Here is a 15,851-nt window from a genome sequence, read left to right on the forward strand (position 1 = left end):
TTCAAAATGCAGGGAGGAAGAATAGTCTGGAGAGTGCTGTCAGGACGTCTTTCTTCAGGCACAAGGGTGTGCCTCACCTGAGGTCCTAACACCAAGCTTGTCCACTCCGTGAGTGTCCCTCTGGCAGTGAGCACCCGTCGCTACGGTTGGTGTTACTGTGACTTGTTATGTTCAACCAAAGTATTGTTTTCGCTATGAAGCTACGTCTCCACCACATGGATATTTGCAAGACCAGGGAAAGCTTTCAGGCCCTAAGAACATCTTGGGTGTTTCAGAGATGTGGAGCCGCCCCACTCAGTGCATGGACATGAACCCAGGAAGAGCTGCTTTTTGGTAGCTCCCCAGTGGCTTAGCAACCCAAGGCCTGATTGTAAAAAACGATGCAGCCATTCCAGGACATACAAGCTTCGTTAAACATTGATGCAATGTTGTTTCTCAAAACAGTAAAGAGCTTTTGGAAAAGCTGCCCTGAAGTACCTTTCTGCTGAGTCAGTGGTGAAATCAAGATGCAAACTACAAATCGTGCTCTGGCAGAAGAAGTATTTCAGGATTTAAGGATTTCGTCTGATACTAAAAAAAAATATTACATCTGTCTCTAGACATGTTATAATCCTGCTACAATAATCCTTAAACAAATATTTATCTATTTCAATCAGGAAGCTGTAGCAGCTGTAAAATTATGAATAGAAATACATTTGAAAGTCTCGCTCATTTGGTTAACAACAGCACAAGGGTTTATGGCTACCCTGGTGTCAACGGCTGCACTGGATGTGAATAAGCTCAATAAATATGAGGCTCTGACTTGCTCTCAGCTGCACTGTTACAAATCCAAACGATTTCCCTGCTAGCAGAGGAGTGATTTCATATTATTGTGCTACTAACATCCATATAAGTAGCATTGATGTTGTTATACCAGGTAGCTAGGATTAAAAATGTGCCTCCTACGGTTTAGGTTATAATTACGTACTTGATTTCTAAGTGGGATCTAGTTCAGTGTAATTAAGAGTTATCAGCGTTATCTCACCTAGTGTTTCCTTGCAGATTTTTAGAAACTTGGTAGAAACAGGCTTCCCTTTAAATTATTTACAAGGATTTGGTCCAGAACATGGAGGCAGAAAGGGCCATTATCTTTCTAACTGAGAGAAAAAAATGGCATTACTCAGTTTTAGCAAGAAAACTGATTGCTGAGATGTTTCAACACTCACTGCCTCTTTTTATCATCCTCATGGCATCTGGGAAAACTGGTAAGCTCAGCCACCAGATATGTTTCCTATCAGATGTCCCCAGCGTTTCCTGCGAAGTGACTGCGCTTGAAAAGATAGCCAAGAACTGTGGATAGGCACATTAACCCTATCTTCATATGAGGGAAGTCTTGTCAGCAAATGCAAATATTGCTTCTGTTATTTTGACAGGTCCTTTAAATGTGTTGGCAAATTCTGATGAAGATTTTATTTCAAGCAATGTATGGGAATGCTGCTTCTTAGTTGTCTACAAATCACCGTAAGCACTAAAAATAACATGCAATTACTAACCCTGTTAGTGATTAAAATTGACCACACTTGCTTTCCAAACAGAAGGGATGTATTTTTTTCAAGGCAGCTCATTTTCCTCTGCTCCATTTAGATGCTACAGAGCTGAAGGAGAAGAGTCTCTTTGCAGGCACTTCTCTTGGTGCAGGCAGAGAAGCCAGGCTCTGGGGAGGATCTCGGTGCCCGCCTGCCTCCATGCTCAAACAGTTTGCTTTAATATCGACAGGGCACCTCCAAGCCCCTTTAACGACCTCTCTTTTCCACTTGAAATGAAATAGCTGATAGCTTCTCATCCTGTTTTAAACCTTTGGACACCTTCCTCGAGTGCATCAGTTGAATGACACCATTCACCGCTGCTGTAGTTTCAGAATCTGAGCCCTTCAGAGGATAATTGCAGAAAGACCACAGAGAAACAGATATTGGGCTGGGAAAGAGTGCTATCGCACGGGAGAGAGGTACCATCTCCCTCAGGCTCGAGCCCTTGGGGGGCTTTGATGCCCTCAGATGCTAAAATGGCTGCCTTTGCCCTTCAGGACCGAATCTATGCATGCTCAAGACAGAAGCACCTTATGGATTGGCACAAGAGTGGGAAGACTTTTCATATTCCAGAATTTCATTCCAAATGACTAACAAAGCCTCTGATAAAGTGCTTAGGCTCAGTGCAGCTCTGTGTGAAGGAAAAGAAGAGGAAGGTGCTCAAAAGCATATTGGGAAGGAGGAGGGTCTCTGAACGTGGTGCTGCCATCTGGAAGCTTTCCCTCAGCCATCTGATTGCCATCTTTCCTGATGATTAACAAGTAGCCTAATTCTTCTTAAAAACATGATACAGTTTATAGCTTAATCTGGAATTTTAAAATAACAAAACCTGGTAAACATGGAAAACCCATGGGGAATCTCACAGGAACGTTAGCAGGCCGGTAGGAGTTGTGCTGGAAAAGGGTAGAGGAGAAAGCTGGAACATCACCTGCTTCTGCTGCTCAGGCTTTTGCTCACCCTCACGCTCAAATATTGTCCTCTGTAACTCAGACTGTCCAGCTCTCCATTGTGGAATGGCAGACAGATGACACAAAAACCTCCTGTACCAGCTCAGTCTTGTGTTTTGTCTTGATTTTCATTTTCAGATGAATTGTTTTTGCTGTGCACTTGCATAATCAGGAAATTATGCGGACACACAAAAGGAAACAGAAGAAGAGGGCACTTTGCCAGGGAACGGGCATAGCCTGCTGGAACAGGGACTTCAGTAACATAGCCAAAGCCAAAACCAGCTGAGTTTGTCCCCTCTTTTCTGTGTGCTTGAAATTGATCGTAATTTGATATTTCCCAAAAAAGAAAAAAAGGAAAAGGAAAAGGAAAAAAGAAAAAGAAAAAGAAAAAGAAAAAGAAAAAGAAAAAGAAAAAGAAAAAGAAAAAGAAAAAGAAAAAGAAAAAGAAAAAGAAAAAGAAAAAGAAAAAGAAAAAGAAAAAGAAAAAGAAAAAGAGAAAATCCAGAGCTTCATTATTTTGCTTCTTTCATTTCACAATGCTGCCCATTTTCTCTACCTGAATTGAATCAGCAACAGGAGTTGGGGACTTGATTCTTCCCTTCACCGAAGTTTATGTCAGGGACCTGGGATGATTTGTGTTTGCACACTTGAGAATCTCAGAGAAGCATAAGATGTATCGTTGGTGCACAAAGTCACTCCCGTAGTTTCCTGACTTGCTTGTATTACAGTTGTCAAAATACCAAGTGGTTTGGATTGGTTTTTTTGCAATCAAGTGCTTATGTTAAGCCTTGTGTGCTTTGACGGTATCCTTTGGAAACTTCAGTTGTGTACCCTCTGTGATTTGTTCTGAACAGAAACGATATTTAGTACCTTAAAATAATTGCCTTGGGAGGACTGGAAGTCCCTGAGCATGGGCAGACCTAGTTCAGTCCCTCTCAAGTCAGCCAAACGAATTTAAAAGTAACAGTGGAAGCATGCTAAGTAATTGCCGCTTTCTGCTTGAAATCTCACACAGGCCAGCGTGACGGGCTGTAGGAGGAATACTAAATAAACTGTTAATCCTAAAGGTTTGGCAAGAGCTTTCTGAGCATACCTGCCTCGCTGTGGTCTTGCAACACATAGCAGGAGTCAGCACATCCAGTACAAGACAAACTGGGTCAACTGGGAGAAAAACAACTGCAAAAAAATCAGTGTAAGCCGGTTCATTTCCACTGCAAGATTTAAGAGGCAATTGTGTCAAAGGGAAAGCAAAGTACCCTCATAAAGACAGCGGAAATGCTGTAAGGTTACCGGCTTTGCTAGCATGTTGTCAAAGTTCATGTAGTACTTTCACAGCGGCATTTGTCCGAAGAACAACGAACTGTGGCTAAGCGTGCCATTTTTCCTGCCCCTGATGTCGAGGGGTGGTGGTGTGCCTGCAAGGAGAGACCAGACTGCTGCTTGGTAGGACTTCTGGAAAGTCCGTGCTGCAGCGTTGCCATCTGTGCTGCATCTCTTTGGCACTGTCTTCATCTGCTCCTGCTTTACTTGTACTGCTTCTGTGTGGGAAAACCCATCTGGAGTACTGCTTGATGAGAGTGGCTGCTCCGTATCTCTTAGGAACCGATGGCTGTTGCAACAGGACTTTGCATGAGGTTTTCTATGGGGTTGTGCTTGGACGAAATTGCAGTATTTAGATTTTGGATTTGCTTTCTAGCCATTTGTGGATTTTACCTGCCACGGTTCTGCAGTAAACTTTAAAGATTTAAAGTGTTTACATGGCCAATGTCAGCCTGAGATTGGATTTTCAGGCTTGAGGGACGCCTGGATGTGTCTTTGGAGATTCAGCTGAGCAAGCCTCTTTTTCCTTTGGCTCTTCATAGCCTAAATGCAATCAGTGCAGTGAATATAAACTCACCAGTGGCATTTTGTACCCCTAATTAGTGTGCGGGGGGGGATGATTCTCTAACTGTCTGTAGCAATAGCTTTTGAATCTGCTGGCAAAGTTACCTAACATTTCTGCCTCTAAATGCGAATTATTCATGAGAGCACCTGACATTACCTGGCTGCGTATCTGCGTACAGCCTCTGTCTGATTTTTGTCAAACACACGCAAAATATACCTCTCGTTTCTAGTACCTTTCCTGTAAGAAGGAAGTGCTTTCTCAAACCATTATGCTTCACTGCTCTTCACGACTGTGTTTAAGTCATCTTACATTAGGAAATAAGTAGCTTCTGCTGATGTGCAGAGCGTAATTTCTGCTTGTCTGCTTTGTTAGCCCGGGTGCTCTTTCTCAGCGTACAGCACACACAGTATGCACTCCAGAGCCCCGAGGCGCTTGTGCTTGGCGTCCTTCCTGCTCTGAAATCTGTGCTGCCACATCCTCATTATTGCAGACCACCAACAGACAGGAGCTGGGAGTCCAAAATGCAGCGGTTTAAGACGTAACTGGCACTCGGGTCCAGCCCACCTTTCTGCCAGCAAAGACAGGGCCAACTAATATGAAATCTGTGCCTCAGCCAGCCTGTTTCACAGACCATATATTCGCTGAGGCATCAAGTAGAGGGCCACGAAGCAGACAGCTGGTATTGGTATCATCTTCAGTCACTTCATCTAAATCTGTCAGATCTCTCTCGACTGAGTCCTCGGTTATTTGTGCTGAATAGTTGAAGCTAACATGATATGCTGCCTGCCATGATTGCTCTGCACTGTTAAGAAACCACAGTGGTTGCCTGTGAGGTTCCGGAGAAACTCCAGCTCTCAGAGCCAGCTCCATATATTGGCAATGCAGCTGCAACAGGAATTTGGTCATTGCCAGCACTCCCAATCTATCAGTTTAACTAATCCATCAGTGGCAACAAAGCTTTCCTCTCTTCAGTTTTCTCACTAAATATATTCACAAGCTAGAAGGCTCTACTTGCATGGCTGATCGCTTGCGTAGCGAAGGACCTGGACTTCCAATTTGTTTTAGTACTAACTTGTTTTGACACATCTCTCCCTGTGTAATGGAATATCCATATGTAAGGGAAGGTCTATGTATATGAGAGTAGCTGCCTACTTGCAGAAGAGAAAAACATCTCATTTGGTGATGTTTGATAGAAAATTTCAAGGATTGGACAATCCATCAGTTTCTTTGGTTCATGGTTCCAATTATTATTTACACTTTCTGCTATGGACATGGACCTGTTTTTCTCATTTCAATAAATCTGGCTTTAACTTTTAACTTCTGGCGTATATTATCTCAGTCTCTGATAGCGTAAAGAGCCTCTTGGTACTTGTATGTTTTCCTTACTCAGGTTTAATGCAGCATAACTTTTACTCACTTTTTAACCTCTAACAAGATTACAGAATTAAACTGTGAGCTCGCTTCCCCCTCTTTGGTGGATTTTCCTCCCAGTACCTTTTATTTCTCTTCTCCTGTGGATAAAAATCTGTAAGAAGTACAAACCAGCAAAATCTCTCTAGTGTGAAGTGCAGGATATTCTAGATGATGCATATTCTAAGGATGCCTTTTTTGTTCCCCAATTAAATATGGATTGGCAGGGAGCAATATTATAACCCTGACAACAGTGCTGTTGCAATCAAATCTGTCTGTGGAGTTCACAAGGCAGAGCTGTCCCTCCCCGGTCACTTTAATGGTTGGGAGTTGTGCTGAAAACCTTGGAGTACATGGAGCAGGAGAAAATATTGCCCAGACTTTGCCACTAAGCCCTGTGTTCTGTGGAAGATTTCTGATGCTGTGCCCTAGTTAATATGTGATCCCTCCACTCACAGGAAAGGAGGAAACATATTAAGAGAATAATAATTGAAACAAAATTAGGGACTTGGGATTTTGAGCGTACCATGTTATGTTTAATTGGAACTCTCTTTAGATTGAGATTTTGCTAAAAGATGTATTTCTTAAGATGTCTACCAGACTTCTCTGACTTTTACAAGGAACCCGTGAAGTACTCTGTCTTAAAGATATCACAGAGTTTAGTTTCTGCTTTGCACAGGGGTTAAGGTCTACATGTACTAAAACAATATTCAGATAAATTCTCATTGCCATCTTGCTTTTAGACTAATGGGCTTCTGTCAACCCGAAGAGTTTAGATGGAGTAATGACCCAGAAAGCTCTCCTTGCTTTCCTGCACATTAATCTTTCTTTTCTGAATTTCAGATTTATTTTCGATTATTCAAGAAGACTGTTTACTCATGTTGGACCAGTAAAGAAAGTTTCCGTGATTTTGTTCATATGCTTTAATCACCTGTACAGCTGAAATGACTCCAGACAAAAAAGTACTGTGGAGGAAGAATTCTTGAAAATATGAAGCTGAAGTAGCACACACTGAAGGGTCATAGATAAACGTATCCTTGCAGATGTCCACAGCACAACTAGGAGCCACTTGCTTGGCTTTCCTTGGAAGGGAACAGAGGTAGGTAACTTCAAAACAGGAGGGGAGAATGTTATGTTCAAGCTATCATAGGGCTGATTCCAGTGTTTTTGTTTGTTTGCTTTTGTTTGTTTTTCCTTAGTGTGACAAAAACAGGCATCGGAGACCACTCACGGATGGACTCTACCTGTGTACTTGAGTGCTGGTGGCAATAGTTAGACCACCTGTGTTTCTTACTTGACACAGCTGAAGTTCCTGCGCTCCCTGTAATACCTCATCTGTGGGTTACAAGCCACGTCAGAAGGAGTGGGAAACAGGTGGGTCGGAAATTAGGTAATGAGTTCTTAAATAGAGCTGTGTCTATGGAAAGGTGTTGGTGATGCTACCAGTTATCTACTGGCCACTCCGCTTTGGTATTTGGGGTTCAGCTGTAATTTGAAGCTCGGCATGCATGTATGAATGCATCGGAACACGTACAGTAAATCCACATCAGAGGCATGTTCCTCATACACTTTCCATATTTTGGTGACACTGTAATTTGACTTACAGAAGGGGAGGCCAGGAACAGTCTGTACCAGTAGACACCAGATTTTTCCCAGTGGGAATGACAAACCAAGGGAGATTATTTTGCAAGCCATCTCTTCTCCCATTACGAGTTGCTAAGATCACTTCTTCCTCAAGGATTGTGCAATATTGAATGCCTCTGTTGAACATCAACTTGTTTGCAAGTGCCAGAAATGAGGTTAAACCTGTAACTAAAGTTCTTTTTTTGAGATGAGCCACTGCATATTCCCCTTGTGGGATTAAAAAACCAACATTTTAAACCTCTGGAATATCCTGGATAATGTTGTGAACACCCTCGGTCATCCCATCCCAGTGGTTTCGAGAGATATTATAGGAAAGGGATCACAAGCTCCTTTCAGTTCCTTCTGCTAATAAAATCCCTAATATTCTAAGTAGAGCATGGATGTGAATGGTCTCATTTTGACACCACATTAATTACAGACATCTTCCATTTCTTCTTCAGATGTTCCCTGTATTTTCTGTAGCACGAGAGTTTATCACGCAGAAAAAAAGTGAAAGAAAGCTGTGTATTGTCTGTGAACAAAGCCAGTGAAGGACCTCTGTAACTGTTTCTAGGTGGTTCCGGTGAAAAACAACTCGGTGAGGAGTAACAGCAGCTAAAAGCACAGTTACTACTTTGTGTAGCACTGGTGTAATAGGATAGTGGGAAGGCAGCCTTAAAGCATGTAGTGCATCTTCTGAGGCTTGAAAGAAAGGAGGTGAATCTGTGACCACCACGTGTTTAAGAGAGCTGGCATTGCAGACATTACATTAATAACTTTTGGAAACGCAGAGATGTGGGAGTTGGTATTAACTTCAATAGGAGTGATTTCCAATTTCCTATCTTTACTCTGATACAGGCAGTAAAGTCATGATATTTGTAAAGACATAGGCATAGAGAGAAATGTGTGCGGGAATGTCTACGAGAGATTCTGCAGAACTCTGGATCTTTTTAGGTTTAAAAATGGTGCTGAAGGGGACTTCTCTCTTATTTTCCTGCTTGACCTTTACACCGAAAAAAGATCTTCCTGCTGAAACCTAATGAATTTACTTGTTGTAGGAGGCAAGACACTAAAAACAGGCAGAAGAGCAGCAATGCAATATTTAGCCAGAGTGTTTACTATTCGTTGCTGTTTGGCTTTGCAAATAACTATTTAACTAGTGTGGCTCTTCGGAGAAAGAAACACTTTGTGAAAGTACCAGTTCTGCACTCAAGCACGTACCACTTCGACCTGAAAAACATTCTCCAGAGAAAAACAAGGTCGATTAAATTTAATGTTGATATTTTTAAGCTAAAAACAAATACAAAAAATCTTACCGCAAACAAACAAATCAGTCCTTGGACTTACTGGTTCGCATACCCTAAGGAGGTAGCAGCAGCACACTCCAGGCTCTGTATTTTAAAAACCTTTTGCAGATGCAGAAAGATGTACAGAGAGCTTTGTCAAACAGCGATGCTTCTAAACTTGTGTGAGATGAGGGGCATATACCACAGTAGCTGTGAGGAGGAATCCTCTCCTGGACCTGTTCTTCAGATTCCTGGCTGCGTAACGTGGTATTTGCTCACTGCTGGTCCGCTCAGGAGCCACTCGGAGCCAAGGGGGCTGACAAACATCTGCTTTTTGTAGGTCTGCACTGGGACAGATTGTCACCACGTAGCACGAACATCTGCTCCGTGCAGAGCAGCAGTTGTGGTGCTTGCTGCGTGCCAGAGCCCCACGAAGCCGAGTCCGGCCAGGCAGTGCTAGCCGCAGTATTTGGGGCACGTTCTGGAAGAGGAAGGTTGGCTTCAAGGGACTTAATAAGAAAATTCTGTGGTTTATTCTGTGGAGCTTTTTCTGCGCTTCCTAAAAAAAAAATAAAATAAAATATGCGTACGGTAAGATGGAACTGATTTGGCTGTTTTTTTCTTTTCTTCCTGTTTTTCAGGAGAGCAGCCCAGTCAGAGCTCACGCAGCCTGCTGGAAATGTGTCTTGCATCCAAGAGCCGCAGGGTCACTCGGCTCCGAAGGAGGCTTTGGAGCGTGGCTGGTCCCTCAGCGCAGGGACCTGGATCTAACCGAGAAGGGAAATTAAGTGCTCTGGGGGGGGGAAAAACCTTACTATTTGAAAATGTGAAACCTTACTGTTAGAAAAAAAAGCTTACTAAATTGCGTTACGAGTGACAGTCGTGTTACATGGGACCCATATTTTACCTTTATTGAATGATAATAGTGTTTTGCGTCATGTGCCTGTTTCTGACTGCCGCGGGGGGGTTTAGGCACCTCATGGCTTCCTTTACCTCAGCTTGGGTTAAAGGAATCGGGGGGGGGGGGGCGGCCGAGGGACGGTTGGCGGCGGGGCGCGACCGTTGGGGCGCGACCGTTGGGCGGGCGCCCCTCAGCCGCCACCTTGCGCGGGGCCGGGCCGAGCCGAGGCGGGGGTGCGGGGGGCCCGGGGCAGGGGCGGCGGCGGGGCGGGGCGGGCCGGGCCGCGGTGCCCCGCCGGGGCCGGGACCGGGACCGGGGCCGGGGCCGTGCAGGGGGCGGGGGGCCGGGGCCGGGCGGCTCCCGGTGTCTCCTCAGGGCACCGGCGGGAGCGCGGCGCTGAGGCTCCCGGCTCGCGGCTGTCCCGCCATGGCTCCCGGCTCCGAGCGGCTCTTCGACTCCCTGGGACACTTCGGCAGGTACCGGGGTGGACGGACGGGGACAGACACACACAGACACACTCGTGTGATAAGTGGGGTGATGTACACACAAGCCTAGGTTTGTGAGGTGGGGCGCACGGATGTTGGGGGGTGCGTACTTCTGCAGCCACGGACAGGGCTGGTGTGGGAGACGTGGGGGTGAGGCTCTGGGTAGAGCAGGTGATGGAAAAGAAGTGTTTGACACGGAAATGACACCTCAGCATGGATGACTTACACGACTGAAAGGCGTATGACCCTCCGTGGGTTCTGTCGCGTGCCGTCCTGATGCACTGATCAGCGTGGATTTTGCAGGTGCGTCCTGCTGGAGCAGACCCTGGTGTCACGGTTTGCCCGCGAGTTGAAGCTGTTGAGTTACAGCTTTGTGCTTTCCGGCTCAGTCACCAGCGGGCTAGCCCATACCATGGTGTTGATCTGCTCCCCATCAGGGGCAGGCAGCACCCTTCTCAGCAAATCTTTGGAGCTCCTGTTAATGGTAGAGGTGCATACCTGTGCTCCGCAGCAGCGTAGGCTCCTAACGTCACGTGCAAGCAGTGTCAGCGGGTACCGATAACCTCTGTAGTTGTTTAGTATGGAAAGACCTTTTCTTTGCTTAACTGGGATCTCAGCTTAAAATGAAATCTGCCAAGTTGTGATTTACATGCATAGCCATCTGAACAATATCTCATTCATTATCAGTTCTGGGTCAGCAACAAAATATTTTGTTCTGTGTGAGCTAGGAGAGGATTCCTAGCAAACAGTTTATTTTGCTGGTGCAGTCGCTCTTCTGTCTTGCGTGCTGTTTGTGAAAAACAAGCACCTTACTCTGCTGAAATAACATGAAAGTAGTTACTTCCAGTGAAGTAATTTTCCTAATTGAGATCATTTGAAAACTTTATCTGAAGTACGATAAAACTGCATTTTGCAATTAAACGGAGAATAATTCTACAACGATAACCTCGCTTTAGGACCTTTCAGTGAACTGCAGACTACCAAAATGCACACAGCCATGTTATACTTCTGGCTGTTCAAGATTTCAAAGACCACACGCTAAAAGTAAACATAACGTGAGCTTACAGTAGATGAACTTATTTTTAAAATGTGGAAAAAAAAATCTATTTAGTCCTTCAACACTGCTAGATAAATGTACTACATATAAAACATCTGCTACATATATTCCTAATTGTAACTGAAGTAAGTTCTGATGAGTTTGTATTTATGCATGACTGTGACAGTCACAGGTAATCAATGGTTTCTTCAGTTCGAGCAATTCTCACAAGGCCCATGTAAGCCATGCACTACGCATAGATCTGGTTGATCTGCCACAGCCAGACTGTGAGCAGTCCAAGTATTTGGGGACTGTTCTGATTATCTTAAACTCTGACAGATGCAGTAAAGAATGGCCAGCTGTTTAGATAAATATATATCTGGAGAGAGCATGTATGCATTATATATATAGCTATAATATTATATGTACATAATTACACATACATATAATGTATGAGCCTTCCACTTTGCAGAATTGCCATTCACACGTATACCGACAACATCTTGCTTTCCATCAGACTCTCCTGCAGAAGTCTCAGTGATGCTGTAATTCTTAGAGGGGTCTCGAGACGTGCACGAACAGGCATGAAAGTGGAACAGCTCCTGTTTCCTTTGCCATTAAAGGAAGACTGTACGCCTGCGTGGAGGGCTGCCCTGGGCTGGCCGCCAGGTGCCCACCCGGCCGCTCTCTCACTGCCACTCCACAGCAAGGCAGGGGGAGAAAATCAGATGAAGAAAGCCGTGGGTTGAGATAAAGGCAGGGAGGCTGCTCACTCACTACTGTCACAGGCAAAACAGATTCCACTTGGGGAAGACTAATTTAATTGATTTCTAATTAAAATAGAATGTGATGGTGAGAAACAAAATTAAAAACTGAAAGGGGGGGCTTTTTGGAGCCAGCTGGAGCTGGCTCTGATCTGACCTGGGGCAGCTCCTGGGCTCTGCTTGCAGAGGCCACCCCTGCAGCTCATCTTTGAATTTGGGCATGAGGAACATCTGTGGCCCATAAATTCAGGACGGTTGTTTTAAACGTTCTTGAGTCTGTCTCTGGAGCGTGAGATCACTACTCACTGTTGCAGAGGTGAATGAAAAAAAAAAAGTCCTGTCTGCCTCAAGAGGCCTCATCTCTAATGAGCTGCCGGACCTCAAGGCTCCCGATTTACCTGCATCAAACTGCATCCTTCTCCCAAGCAGCACCTGCTGCCAGGCCGTCCCTGTGAGCTCTCACTCACTGCCCCACACCTTCCCCAGCCCCTCTCTGTCCTGTCAAGAAGTGACAGCCGGGCCTTGGGCTGCTGGCACAGCACACTTGTGCCCTGCTAGCTCTGCAGGCCTGCAAAGGTAGAGTCTGCTGGGTGGCCTGCAGCAAGCATGCTGCTCCTGGACCTGCTGGCTCCTGGTGGATAACTGGGGACCTGCCCGCACACCGTGCTCCTGGGTAAGCCAAAGGGCTTGTAAGAAGTTCAGTGGCTTTAGTCTACCAGCGGGGCACAGACCTTACTTACCTGGTTGCTTGTGGTCAACAGGCTATGTATTTTGCACCTCTCATATACGCCATCACAAGGTGCTGAGCGGGGACATAACATAATATGGAATAGATGTCTAGAGAAAAATCTGGTGAAGTGCCTCTCACTGCCAGAGGGCAAGGATTTGACTTCCAGTAGCCATGAGGTGCAGTTTACATGGTACAAAGAGCTTCCTCTGTGATTTACAGCTTTCACAGCTTGGCTCTCACTTTAGCTAAACATGGGTGGTGGAAATTGTCAGGGAAAGAGGGGATAATTGGGTGTCACTGACACTATTACCAAGTTTTGTAATGAAATATTTCCAGAATCTTTTAAAAAATTGTCTTTCCTTTCAAACTATCCTTTTTTTTTTTTTTTTTTTTTAACAAAATGAAGTTAGCCAGATTTTCAAATATTGGTTTTATAAATGAAGTATTGTACCAGCAGCTAGGCTATTTAACAAATTAGCAATGACTGCTTTTCATCTTTAGTGAAATGTTTGTGCATTTCTTCAGCCTTTAACACCTTCACGTCGTTGCCTTATATGAGCTTGTTGCCCGGTCAGTGGAGCTGCTACAGTTTGGACTTCAGAAGCAACCCCTACCAGGATTAGCACTGGGGAAAGGAGAGAAGCAGGACAGGGTGCCCACCTGTTCCATCCAGACACGGAGTCCAGGAGAGATGACCACATTTTCCAACAGTTTCAATGTTTTCTGTTAATTGCCCTGGAACTTTTCTAGTGTGCATAAATAGATCGTAGACCATGCTTAGCTCGTAAAAGACTGCCTTGACTTTTGTAGAGATTCTTTCAATGGATGTTTGCAATGCAGTCCCTGCTGGTCAGTGCCATAAAAGCAATGTTTGAACACTTGGTGCTAACACCATTTCTCATCTCTCCACTTTGTAGAGTTCTTGGTTCATTTCTAAAGGCCTTCACTAAACCATCTGTCTTCACATCTCAGAACTTTTCCAGGCTCCTATTTTCAGGCTGATGCCCTTATTCCCTCTCCTGTTTCATAGCTTCCAGCTCTTGTGGAGATCTGATTATGTCTTCTGCAAACCATGGTGTGTACATGATACTTTCAGGAATTTTCCAGGAATTTTTGGGTGTGTATCAAATACCAGAGTCCCAAGTATCTCAGAGAACATGCTCACTCATTTCTTTTCATGAAAAAGAAAAGAAGAATACTTTAAAACAATGATTTTTCAAATTCACGTATTTTATAGATTTCTTGAAAGGTTTTTCCCCAACAGAAATACATTTTCAAGCTGAGAAGTGTTCCTGCTGCACATGCAAAAATATCACTTTTTCTTTTCCAAGCTAATATGGAGAAGCAGGTAATCATATTCAGCATTTGAAAAGATGATTTGCTTTTACTTTAAAGACAGAAACATTACAAGCATTTTCTGAATACTAATACATTTAGTGTTTAATGCATCCTACACAATATTGATATTAGTAAACAAAATAATGTGAATTCCTGTTTAAACTTTGAGTAGTTCCCCAAAGGTGATCAAAATACTGGTGGTATAGGTACTGCTTTTGGAAAAACTTTTTTCCCCTACATGCTAGGTACTTTATGCAGTGGACAAATTTATAGCAACATATCTGTCATTCGGTTTTCAAACTGTGTCAGTGGACAGCTGTTTGTGTTTACTGGAATGTGCCAGAGAGAAGAATCTCAAATCTAAGTCCTCCTTTGGCTCCTAGTCAGGGGTGGTGTTTGTCAGAAATGCTTGATAAATGTTCTTCAGCTTTATAACTGTACTATATTATAACATCTGAATCAGCCTGTGCTCGTCTCAGGTGCCCATAGGGTAAAATAAGTGGACTTAGCTCCGTTTCAGTAAGAACTGTTTGGTTTTTTTTTTCATTTTGTTTTGACTTTTTTTTTTTTTGGTGTCTGGATATTTTGCAAAGCGTACTCGATCCCATTGGTTGCATAGCATCATAATAGCTTTGGAGAAGTGAGACAAGCCATGTGTTTTCACAGAGTAAACTCTAGCAGCTTAAACAAAGCTCTTATTATCTATGCCTGACTAGGCAAAAGTAGAAATATTCTCAGGGCTCAGAACCGAAGATGGATACTGGCAAGTGCCCCTAGGTAATGTGACGATCACTAGCAGTGCTGTCTGCAAGGGGTGCTAAAAACATTTGCTGGGATCCGGGTCATACTGGAGGCAGTCTAGCACAGGATCTGCATAGACAAAACTGTACTGCACCCAGGTGTGCTGGCAACCTCACCCCGCCTGTGTCTGGAGTGAAAAAGGGGATTATAACAGTAAATTAAAAGGTAGGTCACAAGAACAGAAAATCGTAGAATCACAAAAGATAGTAAATCGGTTAAGATTTGTAAGCCAGCTGCTGAGATTCAGATTGCACCTCTGAAATGTCGGCAGCCCGCCAGGGTGGCTTCTAGACAAAGCTGTAGCATGGACAGAGTTATGACAGAATGAGGCGATTATCACACGCATCAAGGAGCTGATGATCAGCTGTTTCGTCCCCAAATATTATGGTATGAATAAAAACTAAACATGCAAGGCACTGCACAGTGTGTTCTCTGTAATTTGGTGCGTGATATGTCACTCCTGTGAAAGCTCCATTGCTTCTATAAAAGCTCTGCCAGTAATTTTCTCATAATTGTCATGATTTTCAACAGCACAGAGGTTTTCAAAAGTGGGAAGGACATGTTTTATGAAAGGGCTTACTCACAAGAAGTTTGACCAGTTTACTGTGGGAAGTGAAATGATTCAAGTAGGATATTTAGAGAATTTGTCTAAGGCCCCAGAAACCTTCAGTACATGCTATGAAATTTTCTGTGCTGCCATCTTGCTGTATGCAACGAGAATGGGACTGAAATATGTACCCAGCTGATGTTTCATTTCAGGTGGCTTGAGGTATTAAGCTATAGTAGCTGAGCAAGAACATGAGATTATCAATTTCTCAGAAATATGGAAAAAATAGCAAGACAAAATATCAACTGAGGTCTCTATTACACGGGCAAGACTAGAAACAGTGTGAAGACAAATGAGACAGAGATTTATAAGTACTAATGATGATTGATCTGACAGATTGTCCACATACCTGGGGAGAAATCTCATCTCCTTGAAAAATACTGAAATTACCTAGACAGCTAATGTACACCTTCATATCATGCATTGACAGCCAAATCGTAATGCCTAGCTCACTCAGACCAGATGTTCTCTGA

General features: G+C 43.9%; 1 protein-coding gene and 1 long non-coding RNA gene across 9 annotated transcripts in view; both read left to right on the forward strand.

The window, feature by feature from the left end:
* Window positions 1–21: 21 nt before the first annotated feature.
* LOC308192905 lies at window positions 22–9,648 on the forward strand. 2 transcript variants are annotated; one of them, XR_013949209.1, is made up of 4 exons: window positions 22–3,955; window positions 6,651–6,906; window positions 7,007–7,181; window positions 9,358–9,648. It is a non-coding gene; the product is annotated as an uncharacterized lncRNA (long non-coding RNA). The 2 variants fall into 2 exon arrangements; XR_013949210.1 differs by adding an exon at window positions 9,057–9,210 and having other exon boundaries at window positions 22–3,704; window positions 6,651–7,181.
* A 256-nt stretch (window positions 9,649–9,904) lies between these two features.
* SLC22A16 (solute carrier family 22 member 16) overlaps window positions 9,905–15,851 on the forward strand; it is a 33,350-nt gene continuing 27,403 nt past the window's right edge. For 4 of the 7 annotated variants that reach the window (XM_080586919.1, XM_080586921.1, XM_080586915.1 and 1 more), the window contains exon 1: window positions 9,905–10,093. In XM_080586919.1, the coding sequence (XP_080443045.1) occupies window positions 10,044–10,093 (50 nt within the window). In that variant the 5' untranslated portion in view covers window positions 9,905–10,043. Of the gene's footprint in view, window positions 10,094–10,149; window positions 10,173–10,213; window positions 10,406–10,454; window positions 12,576–15,851 lie in introns of those variants that run through there. The other 3 variants (XM_080586917.1, XM_080586918.1, XM_080586916.1) reach the window with 3 other exon arrangements.

The sequence above is a fragment of the Anser brachyrhynchus genome (genome assembly GCF_964034855.1).
Source record: "Anser brachyrhynchus genome assembly, chromosome: 3".
In the NCBI taxonomy this organism is placed as follows: Eukaryota; Metazoa; Chordata; class Aves; order Anseriformes; family Anatidae; genus Anser; species Anser brachyrhynchus.